The sequence below is a fragment of the Ochotona curzoniae genome, unplaced genomic scaffold (genome assembly GCF_017591425.1).
Source record: "Ochotona curzoniae isolate NIBS_2020 unplaced genomic scaffold, NIBS_Ocur_1.0 contig_64, whole genome shotgun sequence".
NCBI classification, from domain to species: Eukaryota; Metazoa; Chordata; class Mammalia; order Lagomorpha; family Ochotonidae; genus Ochotona; species Ochotona curzoniae.
This window is the reverse complement of record NW_024466502.1, coordinates 42,519,690-42,540,285: the sequence shown is the minus strand read 5'-3', so window position 1 is coordinate 42,540,285 and position 20,596 is coordinate 42,519,690. Positions and strand designations below refer to the sequence as shown.

General features: G+C 39.6%; 1 protein-coding gene across 2 annotated transcripts in view; it reads right to left on the bottom strand.

Annotated features, from left to right (window-relative positions):
* GTF2F2 (general transcription factor IIF subunit 2) overlaps nt 1-20,596 on the bottom strand; it is a 132,280-nt gene that overhangs the window by 102,259 nt on the left and 9,425 nt on the right. For both annotated transcript variants that reach the window (XR_005884937.1, XM_040991375.1), the window contains exons 2-4: nt 19,120-19,193; nt 10,862-10,880; nt 9,622-9,766 (exon numbers count right to left, since the gene is read on the bottom strand). Coding sequence is in view for 1 of the 2 variants with exons in the window: in XM_040991375.1 (XP_040847309.1) it covers nt 9,622-9,766; nt 10,862-10,880; nt 19,120-19,193 (238 nt within the window). In the remaining variant the exon portion in view is untranslated. The remainder of the gene's footprint in view (nt 1-9,621; nt 9,767-10,861; nt 10,881-19,119; nt 19,194-20,596) is intronic.

The window sequence follows — 20,596 nt, the reverse complement described above, 5'->3', positions numbered from 1 at the left end:
TCCTTAGGGCTTGATTTTTTCCCCCAGTTACACTGTAAAGACTATTATAGGCAACTGCAGACAAGTCACAATGACTCACAATAGTGCACGCCAACTCCAAGACAACAATCACCTTTAAAAGGGAAGTGGGAGTGGGATCAGAAAAACGAAAATGTCAATTGCATCTGAAATGTTTTCATAAATTTTTAAAAAATATTACAAATGCCAATATGTATGAGATCCAGTTGTTGGGTGCAGGTTATCCTGATTTCTTGGCAAACTACCTAAAAACGGATGGGTGGCACAGCAAGTTAAGCTGCTACCTGCAATGAGAGCATCCCATTATGACCCCAATTCATGTCCTGACTCTCCTCCTCCTCTAGCTTCCTGCTATTAATCTGGAGAGCAACAGCACATGGCCCATGTGCTTGGGTTCTTAGCCACATATGAGACCTGGAAAATACTCCTAGTTTCTGGCTTGCAGCTTTGGCCAAGCACAGCCCCAGCCACTGAAGCCATCTGGTGTGAACCAGCAGATGTAACATATGCAACATCTCTTTGTTAACTATGCCTTTCATATAACATACATTTTTTTAAAAAGGAAGGAAGGAAAAAAGGAAGGAAGGAAAACCTGGAGAGCAAATTCTATATTCTAATGAGTTTAATTTATAATGTCAAACCTTAACATTTTCCTATATTCCTTTTTTTTCTTAATATTCCTTACCCCCATTCTCAGACTAAAGCTACAGTGCACTGGTACGTGCATACCTGAACATGTAGAGCACAGACACTCCTTTCACTTTTGCTAGCCACTAAATAAAAGAATATTTCCATGTTAGGCTTAATTTTTCAGAGTAGACCTGTCTGAGGCAGTCTAGTCGTAATACATAAAAGTTAACCCCTGCTAAGTCAGCTATAAACCTCAGTGTCAGTTTAGGAAATACAAAAACTCTAGTCACATATTTTGGTTTCAGTTCATTTCTTCCCCATGAACGTAAGCTTGTGTTCAACGGTGGGGCTGTGACTTCGAAGGACCAGCCAAAGCACAGAGCTCCATTCTTCTGTAGAAGCTTTTGCACATAACTCACTATGCAAAAGCAGGGAAGCTCCGTGTGGCTGCGAAGGTAGATGAGACTCAAAGAGAGCTACCCAGTTTAGAGCGGTAAGACAAGGAACAGCGTAGGGCACCTCAGAACCCGAAGTGCATCTCCCCAGGTAGAGCTAGGGCATTTCTGTTATCTGCTGCACAAAGAGATTGTTTTCATGAGTTAAACCTAAACATGAGGAAACAGCAAGGGGTTACTCAATTTCTTACAGCTTTTGTTCTCTTATTTGCATTGTGAAGATTTTAAAAGCCCTTCTTAGGTTTATAAGGAAGAATTAAATAAGACAGTAATGTGAACTGTAACAAATACTGAAAGTTTTTTTTTTTTATTTTAAACAGTGGCTCATATCCAGTAAAAAAGGTGTATTATACTATTTGTTTCACAGTTTTGTCAAGCTTATTAAAAGGTGAGGAAATTACAGAAACACATCCAGGGATAGAATGCAGAGAGAGGGGAAAGGTAGGACAGAGAGATGTTCCTACTTTCATGTCGTGCCCCTCCCTGATGACTTGCTTCTGGTGAGCATGGGAAGGGGAACAGTTACAGGACACCAACCTCCAGGCCCAGCAGTGGGGGAGTATAATTTGAGGAAGGGGGCATTTGATTGATGAGTACACAGAAATAGGGTGGAAGAGCGGTCTAAGCGTCCTACCGGCCTGTCCTCTTTCACTCCCTCCGGAGATTTGTGACCCTTCCTAAGGGCTGCTAACCCATACACTTCCATCTCTTGTGACAACTTCCTGTTGATGAAGGGTACAGGTCTGACTTGCCCGGTTCAGAAGTCTCTCCCTCTCATCTAATGCACCCATCTCACACACCATAGAAAGTGAGGCTGGGGCCAATGGCTGTGTACCCCTCATCATCATCATCATCATCATGCCAAAAAGTTGCTGGCCCCTTTTAGTCTTTTGATGCAGCAGCCAGGGACCTCAAATGTTTTGCAGGCAGTAGGTCAACTCATTCTTCATGTGCACCTAGGCATGATCTTCTACCCTGCACAGGAGTCAGCCATTAGGCTACTGTGCTGGGCCCAGGAACTGGACCCTTTTACAACATACTGCATCAGGCATTTCTCAGAGTGTGGTCTACAGGTCCCTGTGTGGTATCTGAAGCCATCTGGGTTTCTACAAGGTAAAAACTATTTTCGTTAAGATATTTGTTTTGCTCATTATGCTGATATGTGCACTGATGATCAAAATCAACGGTAGGTAAAACTGTTCATGTCACCATAAATCAAGGCAATGATACCAAGTAACACGTCCCACTGTATTCTTCACTAATGAATATTTGCAGCTTAAAATAAAATTTTCTTTAGGGCCAGCACAGTGGCTCAACAGGCTAATCCTATACCTGCAAGCTGGCATCTGGTTCTAGTCCTGGTTACTCTACTCCCAATCCAAGTCTCTGTATATGGACTGGGAGAGCAGCAGAGGACGGCTCAAGTCCTTGGCCACCTTTTGAGGAATGAATCAGCAGATGGAAGATCTCTCTTTCTATGTCTGTCCTTCTCTCTGTAAATTTGCCTTACCAAAAAAAAAAAAAAAAAAAAAGTCCTAGGAATGTCCTGGCTGAACAGCAAAGATTTCAACACTTAGGTACACCTCCCTTAATAATATTTATCATTTATCATCAAAACTAAGCACATAGTGCTTCTTGTGGGTACCACTGTAATACAATGATCATAAAGAGAAGTACTGTGTGAAAGTTTGCGAGTTAAATCAGGTAACTTTTCATAAGATGATCACTATTACTTGGAATAATGACTGACAAAACATGATTGTTCTGACTAAGCTATCTCAGACATTTTCTCAAAAGCAAATGAAAAAAAAAATCCATCCTGTCAAAGAAAACACTCAACAACATCACTTCCATTAACAAAATTAAAACTTCTGGGTGAAAATTTTAAGTCTGGAAAATATTTACTCATGACCATGAGCTCAAGAGCTTGACGATACTTCCAGACTTTCTGATGAAATCCATGATGCTGTCAATGGATGGAGACTTTTGATATTGTATAATGAGATGTGCCAATATTTGAAAGACTTATATAACTCTCAGAACTAATAGTCTCCAGATGCATGATGTCACAAAATTATGCATGAGTGAAAGATTCACTCCATCAAGCAAAAGACATATCAGTAGATTAATCAAAGGGAGATGATAGGATTTTACATTCTATATTACACATGGAAGAATGGGGGAAACTAGAGCCAGTATTGTGGTGCAGCCGGCTAAGCCCACTGCCTGATGCCAGCATGCCATATCGTGATGCTGCTATCAATCCCAGCTGCTCTGCTTCTGATCCAGCTCCTTGCTAAAGCACCTGGGAAGACAGTGGAAAATGGTCCAATCACATGTATCTCTGCCACTCACGGGAAACTTGAATGGATTCTCAGGTTCTTGGCACAGACACGGCCCAGACTTGGCTGTTAAAGCCAACAGATGGAAGATTCTTTCTCTTTGTATGTGTCAGTCTGCCAGTAGCTCTGTCTTTCAAATAAAATAAAAAATAAGTCTTAAAATGAATTTTTAAAAGATTTATTTATTTTTATTGGAAACTCAGATATACAGAGAAGAGGAGAGACAGAAAGGAAGATCTTCAGTCCAATGATTTACTCCCCAAATGACCGCAATGCTTAGAGCTGAGCCAATCCAAAGCCGGGAGCCAGGAGATCTTCCAGGTCTCCCACAGAGGTGCAGAGTTCCAAGGCCTTGGACTGTCCTCAACTGCCTTTCCAAGCCACAAGCAGGGAATTGGATGGGAAGTGGAGCAGCCAGAATATAAACCAGTGCCCACATGGGATTCCAGCACATACAAGGTGGGTACTTTAGCCACTAGCCTATGGTGCTGGACCCTAAAACTAACTTTTATAAAAAAATTTTAAGAAACTACCACTTACAGTTAATTACTCTTCCCTTTTCCCACAATGTATTTCTAAGAGATAGTTTCTTCAGATATTTCAACTAAACGACATACTGCTATAGAGTAAATGCAGCAGTGGAGATAAAATTCAGTTTAAAAGGTCTCCACATGGATTCCAGTTTGTATCCAAGCTGCTCCAATCGCACCCAGCTCCCTGCTTGTGACCTGAGAAAGCAGCAGAAGATGGCCCTAAGTCCTGGGACCCTGAACTCATGTGGGAGACCCAAAAGAAACTTCTAGCTCCTGGTTTCAGATAAGCTCAGATCCGGCCGTTGCAGCCATTTGGACAGCAAACCAGCAAATGAAATTTTTCAAATTATTTTTTTCAAATACAAACTGATAACTTCTAAAACCTCTGCATGTTGGCATGTGATATGCAACTCAGGTTGAAAGACAGGCCATGAGCCTGGTGTTTGATAGCCTGGTTGCTAAATCCTCACCTTGCATTTATTTGCCAAGATCCCATACGTGCGCCAGTTCGTATCCTGGCTGCTCACTTCCCATCCAGTTCCTTACTTATGGCCTAGCAAAGCAGTGGAGGATGGTCCAAAGCCTTGGGACCCTATACCCACGTGGGAGACTTGGAAGAAGCTCCTGGCTACTGGCTTTGGATTGGCTCACCTCCAGTGGCTGCAGCCACTTGGGGAGTTACCCAGTAGATGGAAGATCTTTCTCTCTGTATTTCCTTCTATCTGCCATCCCAATAAACAAATTACAGTAAATCTTAAAAAAAAAAAAAAAAAAAAAGGCAGGCCACTGCTATATTCATGTGGGAATTCATCTTATATTTTGTACAGTGGTTAACCACGTGTTACCAAACACTGCTTAGCTCATATGATTAGCACAAATAGACACCAATGTGCTATTACTTTTAAAAACTATTCTATTAGGTTGTGGCTCATTAGGCTAATCCTTCATTTGTAAGCCCCAGCACCCCATGTGGGTGCCAGTTCATATCTCAGCTGCTTCACATCTGTCCCAGCCTGCGGTCTGGGAAAGCAATGGAAGTGGTCCCAGGTCCTTGGGCCCCTGCATCATGTGGGAGACCAGAAAGAAGCTCCTGGCTCCTAGCTTAGGATCAGTTCAGCCTTGGCCACTGTGGCCACTCGGGGAGTGCACCAGTGGATGGAAGATCTTTCTCTCTCTGTTCTTTTTTCTCTCTATAACTCTACCTTTCTGATACAAATAAATGGTTTTGTAGCACAGTACATTATGCTGCTGCCTGCAATGCCAGTATCCCGTGTGGGTACCTGTTTGAGATCCAGGTGCTCCACTTCTGATTAAGCTTCTTCTAATTGGCCTGGGAAAGCAGCAGATGACCCAAGAGCTTGGGCCTTGACCTTCTGGTGGATGACCCAGCAGAAGCTCCCAGATCCCAGCCTGATCCAGTCCTAGCTGTTGTTGGAGAGTCAACCATAAACAGAAGATCACTTTTCTCTATGCATGTGTAATTCTGCCTTTCAAATTCATTAATAAATCTTCATTAAATATTTTTAAAATCAATTTGTTGAATTAGTAAACTGTTACAAAGAGGTCAGAGATAATAATGATAATGAAAACTAAGAACAAAAAAGTAACTTTTTATTTCAGATCGTATAACTGCCCATTTCTTCCAATTTTCCTAACTCCATATGTTCTCACCATCCACCCAGATGCTCAAACCCAAGAAGCCTGGAAACTATTCTAGATGTCTCATTCTTCTAATTCCCTCACAGCCAATTTATCACCAAAACTCCTTTTGTTTCTAAGGACAGGATGTTTCTTTTGTATTCCCACAGCATCATTTCAAGCTTCCCTATCCCCAAATCAGACAAACTCCACAACTAAGCTTTGTTGCTATGAATCTAATTTAATGAGTCTTAGATAGATAGGGCAGAGTATGACAGACAGGAGAAAGTAAAACAAAGAACAGGATACGTACAGGCTAGTAAATTAATTTTACTATCACTTTTTTTCCACTTATTCCTACATTCTTATCCATATACTTCAACTCAGACAGCAAGTATCATGTCTGCTTTTGAAGTCATTCCAAGTTTCTTCAGGCAAAATACACACTCAGTTTTACCCTCTTTGTACAGCTCAATTAGAGCACTTATTGTAGCAAATTATCTGTTTCACATCCATTTACCCTACTGAACAAAAGTCTAGTCTGTTTCTAACGCAGAGCCTTACTTCAAAAATATCTGTTGAATGCTTCTGTATGAGACTTGGAGTTATAAAGAAAAATCTAAGCTTCAATAAAAGCTAGGATGGATACCAGAGACTGAAAAAACGAGGAGCTATATAGCTATCAATAAACAGTAGATTAAAAGTGCTAAAGTAAAATTTCAGGGACAGAGAATAATGGCAAAATGTAGAAGGCATTTCCACAGAGATGGGGTATTAGATAATAGAGTTCCCCTATGAAACACTTGGTAGAAAAACAGGTCATTTAGAATCTCACAGAAATGCAGAGGTGGAAAAATGCCTAACTTACAAAACAACATACTTTCTGACAGGAATATGCATCTAGAAACAAATTTCATAAAATGTTAATGAGCAGATTATTTAATCAAAAGAAAGTACTTTAAAATAAATCATCAATCCCCTCTAATATCATCTCCAAAGATCCAAAATCTGTGGAACTGAATCATTAACACACACACACAGGCTCAAAGAAGCCTCTGAAACCATTACAGTTAAATTAACAGAAGGAATAAAGTTATTAAAATAAAAAGTGCCTAACATACTGAACTCCGACAGCTTTTCCTTACAAAATCCCAATATCTTATATACCTGAACACCATTAAAAGGAAATGGAGAGCCTAAAAACAAAATTATTACTAATGATAGACATGTTTTAGATATTCAAAATATTATTTCCCTACATTTCAACGTAGAACAGCCTTCTCAGCGTAAAATAGCTTTCACTGGCACTTTGGCAGGCCCATGACCAACCAAGACAGTAAATCTAGAGGAGGAACTGCAGCTTTCTGCACAGCACGCTCCGTGGAGACTTCAGCCAATGCCAAAGACAGATCCATGTATATTTCACTTCAAACGTGCTGTGGTAGCCAGTGAGTCCCTGCAATCTGAATTTGGACATTCAAGTAACCCACTTGCATGATTCTTGCCTTAATGACTAAAAGCAGCAAACATTCAAATAATACCTCTCAGACAAAGATAAATCATTAACCACTCTACGAGTTTTCTTCTCACACCCTCCGGCAATCAAGAAACACAAATCAGAAACAATCTGTCAATTGAGATTTATGAAATGAAGTGCACTTCTTTTAATACACGCAGATACCTTAAACTTGAAACCTAAAGTATAAAGAGGTAATGATAATAACTAATAGTTAATGAACATTCACTCTGCAGCCAGCAATGTCTAAGCATTTTAATATATTTACATATAAATGTAAATCTCTTGTATTCTCCTTTCTCAGATGAAGAAACTAAAACAGAAATGTACAAACAGAGTCAAGGAACAAAGACACGAAAACAGAAATAATTAACGAGATTGAGAAGCAAAAAATTCCATTCTACAAAGCAAGTTTTTGTTCTATGAAAACATGATACAATTCTACAAAGCAAGAACAGACTGTCCAAACTCTAGAATAAAAATGACAATCTTCTTTATCTATTTCCACATCCCTGCCAGATAATCCATATAAAACCATATTCTTCACTTTAGAGTACACCATAATCAGAAATCTGAGTTAAAAATGTTCAACAAGAGCACAACAGTAAAGAATTTAAAATATCAAAGTGAAAATTTTGAGGGTAACAAATGTTAGCTTCCAAATCTCTGATTTTTGTATTATTAACAACTGATTACGCTTTGGAAAAATCAGTCCCTAATAAGATGCTTTAAAAAAAAAAGCTTTTTTAACAATAACAAAAAATTTCTTTTCCCTTACTTCAAATTTTAACAAGACCCCACACCTCCTTTTTTACCACCTGGGAGGCCCATGACTCTTTCACTCCATGGATACTAACAAAACTAAAGAAAATTTCAATGATTTCAAATCCTTGGATATAGGCATAATAAGCTACAAATTAGCACATAAGAACTACTTATTGAATGGTTGGCTCACCAACTCAAATATGCATGTACTGAAGATAGTTATTTTAGTATTTTCTATCAATTGGAACACTCAGACGATACCACACATTACTATAGCACCAAAATAAGCTTGTGAAATCCATCTTTTGTTTTTTTTAACCCTTTGCTTTAAACCATATGACCAAAAAGCCATTAGTCACATCAAAAAGCTGTTAGTCACATAAGAGTGAGAAAAAAAAAAAAAACTATAAATGTTTAAGTCTGCTTATGTGGCTATTGGCAATCTAAGCTATAAAACTTATAATGAGCATATTCTTTAAACACTGATATTATTAACATGTGAGAGGGGGAGAGGGAGATGGGGAGTTACTCAGAGAACAGGGGACAGAGACTCTTGCATCCACCAGTCCACTCCCCAAATGCTCCCACAAGTCAGAGATGGACCAAGCTCACTGGAAGCTGAGCACTCAGTCTAGGGCTCCCACATGGGTGGCAGAAACCCATTACTTAACCCATCGCCATCACTCCACAGGGTCTGCTGAGTAGGAAGTTAGAGTCAGGACCAGGAACTAGACCCCAGGGTAATCTAAAACTGGGATCCAAGTGCCTTCACTGTTAAGGTAAAGATCTGCTCAATCAGTTTTTAAAAACCTGATGTAAGAAAATTCGTTTCAGGCCTAGTGCAATGCTCAAATGGCTAATCCTCTTCCCTTAAAGTACGAGCGTCCCATATGGGCATGGATTCCCATCCCAGCCGCTCCACTTCCAATTCAGCTCTCTGCTCATGGCCTGGGAAAGCAGTCGAGGATGGTCCAAAGACTTGGGACCCTGCACCCATATTGGAGACCTGGAAGAAGCTCCTGGCTCCTGACTTCAGATCATCTCAGCTCCAGCTATTGTAGTCACTTGGGGAGTAAACCAGAGGATGGATTTGCTTCTGTCTTTCCAACTGAAGTAAATAAATCGTTTATTAAATAATTCATCTCACTATACTAAGAAAGATTGTTACTTTAATAGTAACGCTCAAGGAGCCTAAACAATACAGTAGGTTAAGCCACTGGCTGTAACACAGCATACCATTTGACCACTGGCTGCAGTACCAGCTGCTCCATTTCTGATCCAGCTCCCTACTAATGTGCATGCGAAAGGAGTAGGGTACTTGAACTCCTTCTACCCATGTGGGAGACTAGGATGAAGTTCATGGCTCCTGGCCTCAGGCTAGCCTACCACCCAGCCATTGTGACCATCTGGAGAGTAAACCAACCAATAGAAGATCTCTTTTTCTTTCTCCCTCCCTCCCCCTCCTCTCTATATATGTTTCAAATAAATACACAACTCTTTTTTAAAAATTTGTAATATTCTAAATGCAATGAACAATAAACTAAGAAAAAATGAAAATAAACATATACATCATACTGAATATAAACTGGAAAAAATTTCCAGCTAGTTAATTTACAAGTAAGTATTCTTGATCCATTAAAATACCTCATTACAAAAATGCAGTTTAAAACATTTGCACTGAATGATCTGGAAACTGATCGTGATTAAAAGTTCTTTCACCTTACCTGATGAGCTCTCGGTGAATACTGTTAGGGTCTGTCCTCCAACACTTTGCAAAACAAATGGATGTTCTCGGGGAGCACTGACTGAAGCTGGTTTCCCACCAATATCATGAATATTTGCAAGATCTTCATTCAAAGTAAATGACACCTACGAGTCACATTAACCAAAGCTTCTTAATATAGACCCCTGAACTAAAATTATCTGTACATAAATTTTTATTATAAATCACTTTTAAAAATAAATTTTCCAGCTAGTCTAGTAAACATTTTTGAATTTCTAAAACCTTTAATACTTAGTCATTAAGGAGAATTTATTCCCAATTCTCAAAACCATACAGAACTTTCCCAACACTATAAACCCAGCTTCTTTTCTCTGGTCTGTGGCTAAAGAAATATTCTCAAAACAGAAGTCAAATTATGTTTTTCCAAAGGGCTCTCAGTTCATGTGTTATTACCTTCATATGCTAAGACCTAACAACATTCCTGGCACATGGAAAGAAAATGATGTTTGTAGAATGTGTGAGTATTTTAAGAATATTTAAAAGGCTTAATTAAAAAAAAGGAAAAAGTGAGGTATTCATTCTGAAAAGTTAAATGCTCCCATAAATGGAGGGTTGAGTTCTTTTTTAAGTTCTAATGATTACTGGAAACATACATGGTACTGTTTGATTTTTTTAACACTTTAACAAATACAAGTAAATATTCACAATAAAATATAACAGTAAGGTTTAGAATAAAACACATAAGTGTTCTTTCAAAAAGATTTTTACTATTCACTACATCTCTCTAAAGGCCTGTCGAATTTTATATTAGAATGATTTATAAACATACAATTACAGCCCAGGTTCAAAGATCATAAACATCTATTAAGTACCTAATAGCATTAATACTGTGATATATGCTGTAAATTATGAACTGGATTTAGCACATTAAAATCTAAAGCCCTAAAACATCCAAAGTTAATGCCCGTGCCACAGTGAAGGGAATACCAAAAGTAATACTTAATTCTATTTCATAGTACTGACAAGAGACATACTGAAGGCAAGGGAGGAAAATGCTGAAAATGAACCACGAAAGAGCTCACTCATCCACACACCAGTGGCACCTGTATCTATGTATTCCTGTCAGTCACTCAGCTGACACGGAGTTTTCCAGAAGGCAAACAATAATTCTATTTACTAATGTAATGAAAAGTAAAACAAGTTCATCCGTCAAATAAGTTGTATATAAATAATAATCTTACCTCAGTCCTTCCTTGATTCCTAAAAAAAGAGCAAAAGAAATCTTTTAAATTGTTTAGCTTTCATTTCCTTTTCAAATGAGAATTAAAAGTTAAAGAAATATCAGTACTTCACATTTGCATAAAGCATTACATGTAAGATATTAATATTTACACTGGGATCTCTCCGACTACCCTACTTATGATTCTACAGGAAAAACAAAGTCACACTAATTCCACATGATCGCTGTAGATATTATGAGCCTGTGTCATTTAATGCTTTCACAATCTGTCATACAATCATTTGTCCAAATAATTATCTCATTATAATACTTACCTTTACTTTTGAGAACTTTTTCACTCAGCAGAATTTGAACATCTACTTAATATCAAATTGAACAGCAGCCATTTGGCATGCCAGTAAAAATGGCACTCAAGACACTAACATCCGATACCAAAGCGTCTGGGTTCAATAGCACTAGCTGTTGAAGGTCTTAGGCAAGTGAACCAGCAGATGCAAGAGTGAAGTCTCTGTCACCATGCCTTTCAAATAAGTAAAAATTAGCTTTGAAAAAAGTTTCACAAATACCCAATCTAGGGGACAGCGCCATAGTGTAGTAGGCTAAGTCTCCATCTGTGGTGTTGACATCCCATATGGACACCAGTTTTTGTCCTCACTTTTGATCTAGCTCTCCACTTATGGACTAGGAAAGCAGAAGGGAATGGCTCAAGTCCATGGGGCTCTGCATCCACATGAACACCTGGAAGAAGCTCCTGACTCCTGGTTTTGGATTGGCTCAGCTCAGAGCCCAGAAGTCATTTGTAGAAATGGAACATCTATATTCAACTCCCAGCTTCAGTTTCCAGACTTTTGCAGGCCAGTGGGTAAGTGTGTTCTCTCTCTTCTTCACCTTCTGTCTTGCTACCTCTTCAATGAATGAATAAATAAAAAATATATTTTTAAAAAAGGGTACAGCAGATTACACTGTTGCAGTACTGGCTTGATTCCTAGATATTTTTAATAAATGTCAGCTTCCTGCATACACACTTGAGCCACCATCATCCATGTGGAACACCAAGATGGAGTTCCTGGCTTATGGCTTTGGCTTAGCCCTGACCTGGCTATTGCAGCCATCTGGAGAGTGAGCCAGCAGAATGGAAGATCTCTGTTTCTGTTGTTCTGCTTTGCAAATAAATAAGCGAATCCTTCAAAGTAACTCATTCTTACTAGAAGGGAGGACTTTAAAGGGCAGCTCTGAGCTGAGCCTTGAAGGACTGCAGGTGGGAAATACAGTTCCAGGAGTGAACAGCTCAGCAAAACCATGAATGGGTCTGACAACAAGTCAGTGATCAGATTTGGCTGCCAAAGAGCGAAATAAGGACAGCAGATGAACTACCAGGGAGAACCAAGGCTAAACTGTGGAAGTTCTTGAACAACATGACTCAAAAATACGGACCTCACTTTGGGCCATGGAAATCCACAGACATTGTTAGAAAAAAAAAAAAAACAGTATTACAAAGATGTACCTCTGGAAGTTGGCAACAGAAAACATACATATAATGGATGAAAGGTAAACAGACATGAAGACCCATCAGGAAACTACTGCTTTCTCCCTAATACCCAGGTTAGTTCCAACCTAATCTCATTTTGTTACTCAATCATTAAGAATAAATACATTATCCAGCACCACTGTGTTGGGTGCAGGATACAGGAATACAAGCTTTTATGAACCTGAAGCCAGAAAAAGAGGATATGAGTGAGGAGCATACTAGCCTAAGCTAAACAGCAGAAATGACAAAGTGCCTAGCACCTTCTTTCTGACACCAGTGAATGACAGCCTGGGGTGGGATGCTAAGAGTCTCTCGGGGTAAGGCTAAGGAGCCCACATTCTAGAACAGATTTGTTTACTGTAGGACTTCTTCTCAGTCTTTCCTATGTTAAAATGCAATGTCAAACACCTTCTGTTGGTGAAGTATGTAAAAAAGAAGTGAGAACATTTTAAGATTTCACATAAAATTCAGAATTTCCAGCCTCTCTGTGCAGACTGGAAGATCTGGCAGCAAGTGTTTCCAGAGTGACATGACAACAATCCCCTTGACATGCATTTAGGTCAGACACTGAATTTACCACAGTTCCTTTCCTTTCCATTAGCCCCACGTGACCTTGTCTGTCTCTCCTTAGCACAAGGTCTCACTGACTTAAGGGAGTGATTTCCCAGGAGTCATCTGCCTCTCCAACAGATAAATACCTTAATGGCGAGTATGATCTGCAAGGAAATCCTGAAACTAGATTTGAGTAATCCCCACATCAAGAGTTGGAGCCCACTAGATTATTGTAAATCCTCTATAGATCACAGCATGGCTGACAAATCAGGAACCTTGCATGTGTGCACCTTTCAGCCCCAATTTTCTGTCTATAGAAACCTTCACCCCAACTCCTCAGGGAACCCAGGAATTAAGTAACAGCTGCCCAGCTCCTTGCTCTAAACATTGGAATAAAGACCTACTTTCTTCTACTTCCCTGATTGTCCTGATGTAAGTGATTGGATTTTTTAAATGTAAAGATTCATTCATTTTTATTGGAAAGGCAGATCTACAGAGAGGACAGAGAGACTCAAGAGGCCACAACAACTCAAGATGAGCTGATCTGAAGCCAAGAGCCAGGAACTTCTTCCGGGTCTCCCATGTGGGTGCAGGGTCCCAAGTCTTTGGGCCATCCTCTACTCTCTCTTCCAGGACCACAAGCAGGAACTTGGACAGGAAGTGGAGCAGCTGGGACATGAGCCAGCAGCCATATTTGATCCCAGTTCTTTAAGAGGGAGGATTAGCCAACAGAGCCATTGTATGAGGCCCAGTGATAGTTTTTCTGCAAGTGAGTGGACCCAGTTTGTGATTCTAAGCCTCCAGCCAGTTTGCCATATCATTTAACAACACTATCACTTCTGAATTTTGTATCTAGAGGCATTTAATTTAGCTAACTTTATGACGGAGAGGCAATAGAACAAAGGCAATGTGACAGAAGACATTCTCATAAGGTTAATGGAATTCTATATGGAGGTAAATACAAAAACCCATATAAAAGTAGTGAATCACAGTGTGGTCGAATGCAAAGTAGGGGTCCATGACTGGGTCATACGTGACCTGAGAGAGGCTACAGAAAAGGAAATGACTGCAAGTGGGCAGGAAAAGAAAACAGATAATGTTGACATTTACAGTCTGGGTAACTGGAAATCACTCAAACGCAAATTAGGGAACACAGGAAGAGGAACAACTTCATTCTCATATCTGTATAGAACAGCATGTTAGCTGGAATAATCAAAGTAGTAAGTCCTGGATGAATTAATTTTCTAGGAAGAAAAGTCAACTATTGAATACTTACAAACTTATGTAGGAGTTAAGTCTAGCACTGAGGTCAAGAAGCTGCATTTGTGTCCTTATATTGCATTATATATTGGAGTCCTACACCAGACTTGGGTTCTACATTGCCGTATCCAGGTTTGATACCAGATCCCAGCTTTCTGCTACTTGCAGATCAAGGAAGGCTCAAGTAGTTAAGACCCTTCCACCCACATGCAAGGCCTGGATTGAGTTCCTGGTTTTCAGCTTTTGCCGGGCCAAATCTCAAGGACTATGAGCATTTGGGGAGTTAATCCAGCAAATGGAAACATTTTCTCTCTCTCTCTCTCTCTCTCTCTCGCTCTCTCTCTCTCTCTCTCTCTCACACACACACACACACACACATATGAATACATTAACTGCACAGGGAAGAGCACATTTACAGTGAAGAAATTGAGAAGACATCCCTTAAGAGGGCAAATATCAGGGCATAGTAAGCTGAGCCTGCATCTGCTATGCCAGAATCCAATATGGGCACTAGCTGGAGTTCCAGCTGCTCCACTTCAGATCCAGCTCCCAGCTTTGCTCTGGGAAAGCAAGAGGATGGCTCAAGTGCTTGGGCCTTCCATCCATGTGGGAGATGCGTAAGATCTTAGCCACTGATTTCAGATTGGCCCAGCTCTAGCCATTCAGGCCACTTGGGGAGTAAACGAGAAGGAAGACCTCTCTGTCTCTGTGTAATTCTGCCATTCAAATAAAAATAATTAAAAAAAATGCATCCCTTAATCAAGCGAAAAGTGTTACAATTAACAATAATGAGACAAGCTGAAAACACACAAACCTAACTTCTCCACTGCTATACTCCTGCCAAAGACCTATAACCCAAATTTGATCACAAAGAAGGATCTGACAAAACCACCCTGCACCAACAGAACAACTCAGTAACACTACAAAAGTTAAGGGAGGACTTTGAAATGTTTTCGAATGAAGGAAACTAAAAAAGACATAACAATGAAACCTCAGGCTCTACTCCTTTTCCTTCAGAGTGTTACTCAACTGATGAGCCATGGATGAAATCTGAGGATCAGGTAGTAGTAACAGCTGAATTCAGTTAGTGTACTGATTCTGAGAGGTAGATTGTGATTAGGTTGGAGAATGCTTTTTTTTTTTTTTTAAGACTTGTTTTATTGATTTGAAAGGTAGAATGACAGAGAAAGTGGGAAAGATGGAGTAAGTCTGTCTCCATCCACCAGTACACCCCCTCAATGGCCACCAAGTCAGGACTGGACCAGGCCAAAGCCTGGAGGCATGGAATTCCATTCATATCTTCCAAATGGTTGGTAGGAGCACAAGTACTAGTACTTTTGCTGCCTTCCAAGACACATTAGCAGGGAGCTGGTTAAGGCAGGGAAGTGAAGACTCCAACCAGCGCTCATCTGGAACCCAGTGTCACAGCTGGTGGCTTAACCTGCTGCATCACAACACAAGTCCCAGGTCTTTGTAGGAAAAAAAAAAAAAAAATAGAATATTTGAGGGTCATGGCATAAGGTTGGTAACTTTCAGTTGGTTAAGCAAAAAGACTTTTATACTGTTCTTCCAATTCTTATACTTTGAGTTTTTTTTTAAATAAAAGTATTGTTTTTAAAGGGTACAGAATTTAGGGTCTAGTATGATGCCACAACTGTCTGACCCTCTCCTTGCAAGCACCAGGAACCCATATGGGCGCTGGTTCTAATCTCGGCAGTTCCACTTCCCATCCAGCTCCCTCCTTGTGACCTGGGAAAGCAGCAGAGGATGGCTCAAAACCTTGGGACCCTGCACCCGTGTGGAAGACACAGAAGAAGCTCCTGGATCCTGCCCTCAGATTGGCTCACCTCTGGCTGTTGGAGCTATCTGGTAAATGAACCAGAAATGGAAGATCTTTCTGTCTCTCCTTCTCTTTATAAATCTGCCTTCCAAATAAGAATACATCTTTAAAAGGGTATACAGTTTAAATAATCCTTTAGTAACAAAACTGAAGGCATAAATTATTTTTCTCTACTATAATCAGGGCTGAATTAATGTATTTTATATCTTTGTATCACTAACTTGCCACTTCTGTGGAATAGTTCCTAGAAATAAATGAGTGATTGAGTCAAGGTACAATTTTTTTCTGTCTTTTCTGCTCATTATCGCATCACACTTAGCTGGATGCATTTATTTCTGTCTCAATATAGAGACACCACCGAGAACAGGGCATAATGCTAAAGCTGTGAGGCACAGAAAACAGTGGGATTACTCTTTCCTTGTTTTGAGCAGCAATACCATGTATGTGTTGCACAAATGCTATATATACATATATATGTATATATTTCAGTATATGTGTATATGGATATTTTTAGACTAGCTTGAAAAAGTCTGCTATTATCAATGGCATATTCCTATTCTAAGCTAATTCAATTTCTCAACAGAAATATTACTCATGGGTCTGTTAACTGTGCTTAGAAAGACAGCTAGAGGACCTAGTATGATGGTACAACTGGCTAATCCTTCCCCTAACACACTGGGATCTCATATGGGCACAAGTTCATGTCTCAGCTTCTCCACCTCCCATCTAGCTCCCTGCTTGTGGCCTGGGAAAGCAGTGGAGCATGGCCCGAAGCCTTGAGACCCTGCACCCGCATAGGAGACCCAGAAGAAACTCCTGGCTCCTGACTTCAGATTCACCTAGCTCTGGCCATTGTGGCCATCTGAGAAATGAATCAGTGGTTTGAAGATCTTTCACTTTGTCTGTCCTTCTCTCTGTAAGTCCACCTTTCCAATAAAAATAAATCTTTAAAAAAAAAATTAAAGTCTTTCAGAGAAGCCAGGTTAGTGGCCTATGCTTCATGATTGTCAACAAATACAACATGAATCAACTATTGAGAGAACTGTAGTATTCTGAGGCCGGATAGTGATATCAAAGAAGCCTGGATGTGACAATCAAAAAGCTCAAGCATAAATAAGTAAGTAAATGAATAGTTAAAACGTGGCACACAGCAGATGTCCAAAAGTATAAAAAGAATTCAAGTACAACAATTTAGGAACATCACAAAAGTTGCTTGGCAATAATGGCCCAAATCTTACCAACTGTTGTTATGTTTGTCTCATCTTATTCATAATTGGATTCTCCCTTTTCCAGGTATCAAAGACAGAACCAATCTGGGGAAGAGTTGCACCCCCTGCTGCCATTCTTCTCTCCCACCTCCACCCCACAGCACATCCTCCTAGCTTTTGGTCCATGCCACATCGCTAACTCTGGGAGACTGGTAGGAAGGTGAGGTCCACACTTTATGTTACCTTACACAAGCAGCAGTTTCCTCTGCTCAGCTGTGCGTATGTAGAATGACTTACAGAGTAAGAAAAATTATTAATGTATTGAATCTATGCTGCATCAGCCCCATGTCCTAACTAAACAAACATCTGGCCCCAAAAGACAGCCAGTAAGCAACAAAATCAGTTCATATTCAGGCCCATACTCATAACCAGTATCCTCTTGTCTTTCGAAAACCTCAGCTGTTTATATTTTCTACCCAAATGAACATTTCTTTTTTAATCTCAGGTAACCTAAAAAACTGGTCAATGCATTCAAGAATCAAGAACTGATTATACATCTTCTAGTCTTAAAAATATCTGAAAACAAGTTTACCTGGTCTTCCCTAAAACTTCTCTTAACAGCCTTAGTATCTGCAACGGTTCCTTAAGACAATTTTTCAGTGTTTCCATTTTTCTAGTCTTACTTGGCTGAGGAACTTATTTGTGCATGTCTCTTCAAGAGAAGCACTGAGAACTGAACATACTGTCTGTACTATGAGCAAACTAGCCAAAAGAAAAAGTGAGATTACCATCTCACTTCATTCTACAACAACAAATTCTATTACCAGTGGCTTTTGTTAATAGCCATATAAATGTGATGACTCATATTACACTCAAAATCAAAATGCTCATAACCTAACCACACGCATGCCTACACTCACCCATCCTACACTTGTTTGTGAATGTGGTAATTCAGTAACAGCAATGAAAACTAGGTAAATTAGGGATGTAAACAAGACAGCCTAGAGAATGCAGCTAGGAGACCTACTAGGGAACATGCTGGTTTCAAACATTTCTTCAGCCACGTTGGGGTCCCAATTATTATAAATCCACTGTCATTACTGAAAGGATCTTAAATCCCCAGACCAGGCTGATGATGCATCATGTTAGGTAGCCAGATCTTTTCTTCTACACATAATCACACTAAGCTATAAAATTAAAAGCAAATAAAGCAGGTTTTGTGTCATAAGTTTTGGAAGACCTCTCTCTCTCTCTCCCCCTTTCTCCGCAACTCTACCTTTCAAATAAATGAAATAAATTTTGAAAAAAAATTAATGAATAGACAGAGCCAATGAAATCACCAACACCAGCTGAGCTTCAGAGACTACTTCTCTTTCTAACAAAGAAATGACACCATTACGCTGTGTGCTAGATGTTCCCTATTTCTTCTGAGTACCCGACAAATAAGTATAAATGGCAGCGCAGACAAAGTCCCACTACTGAAGTACATTCCTTGGTGCATCCAGTTATGTCCACCCAAGCACACTGGACCCTCAGAGGACAAAGGAGAGGGACGGAGGAATTTCATACTCCATTGCTCCAGGGCCATTAAGCCTCACCAATTGTAATATGACATTACAATTATACTACCTGCTACTCACTGAGGCTGGGGGGAGAGTAGGAAAGGCAATGGAGGATGGACATGTGTATGTATGCATAAGCACAGTTCCTTACAAGGCACCTAAAATATCTCTGGAAAAGCCTGGAATGTTCATAACTTTCTGTTTTCCAAGTAAATTCTCTACCTGACCAAGAACTATAATCACATACAAAGATATTTAAAAGTTTCAAAAACAGTTTTTCAAAATCTCAATAATATAGAAGTAACTTACTTGGCAATCCGCAGCTTTCCGACTTCACCTCTGCCAGGGGCTTTAGCCCACTGCTGTGACAAATATTTGGGAACCTAAAATGAAGCAAAACATTAATAAGATCACTTTTGACGCCAATAGATCTTTACAAACATAAAAGATTTTCCTTCTACCTAATTTTCCTGGTCTGATAACTGAACATTAATTATAAAGTATGCTTTGCATTAGGAATGATACTAAGACAACATGAAAAATAATTTTAGTTCTCTAAGAGCTCAAAACCAATCTAGTTGGTGGCACAAAGTAACCACAGGCCAAATAACCTATCAACAATGATTCATAAAATAAGAAAAAAAACTATCAAAAAAGAAGTTCTCAGTGGAAGATAACAGTCTTGACTAGCTAGTTTTGATACTTAGAGACACATCTGAGTTTAAGATAGTTGCAAAAGTTAAGTTTGATTAACTTTACGACTGTAACTTCAGGGACTGGCATCGTGATGTAGTGACTTAGGCCACCACTTACAACACAGGCATTCCACATCACATAGCATCAGTTTAAGTCCCAGCAACTGTGTTTCCAATCCAGCTCTCTGCTAATGCACCTTGGAAGGCAGCAGAAGATGGCCGAGGTATTGGGATCCCTGCCACCCACATGGGAGACTCATGTGACGTTCCTGGGTCCTGGCTTTAGCTAGCCCAACACTGACTTTCATAGTTAACTGAGGAGTAAGCCAGAGGATAAAGATCTCTTTCTCTCTGCCTTTCAATTAAATAAATCTTAAAAAACAAAAAAGAAGAAGATTGTTGACTTCAACTGCTATAATAAAGAATCTGGAAGAATAAGTGTTAAACATAGCAGCTAACATTTAAGTGGGACTACCTTGCTGACAATGTTCTAAGGATTCTACAGATTAACACTCATTTAACCTTTACAACTTTAACTAGGTGTAGTTTATTGCCTGCCTTTTAGAGACAATGAACCTGGGATACCCAGGAATTAAATAATCCCCAAAGGTTATATAGTTAGTAAATGGTGGAGCCAGGATTCCAATGCACACAATCTGCCTCCAACAGGGTCTGTTTGTTAACCCACATGCTATATACACCTATAACTATATACTAGATACATATTATCAAATAGGTTTTAATGCCCCAAAAGGAAAATGAAATCATGTCAGCTGAGCTCCTACTACACACACTTTCATTTTTCCTCCCTGGACCATAGAATCAGTACACACCTTTAAGATGATCTATTAGGCCGAGTAAATGAGAACCCAGATCAACTATGCAGCATGATGCCTTACACAAAGCAAGTTCGCAAGTTCTCAGTGACTTAGGCACCACTGTTACATCTCACAGTGAGCTTAGGATAATAACATGAACATACATGAATAGCTGAGAGACAGCTGCCAAAGCTGAGAAAGAAGAAAAATTCTATCTAGTCAGATTTAGATCTCCTCTGCAAAACAAATCACCAATTAGTTAAATAAGTCAAA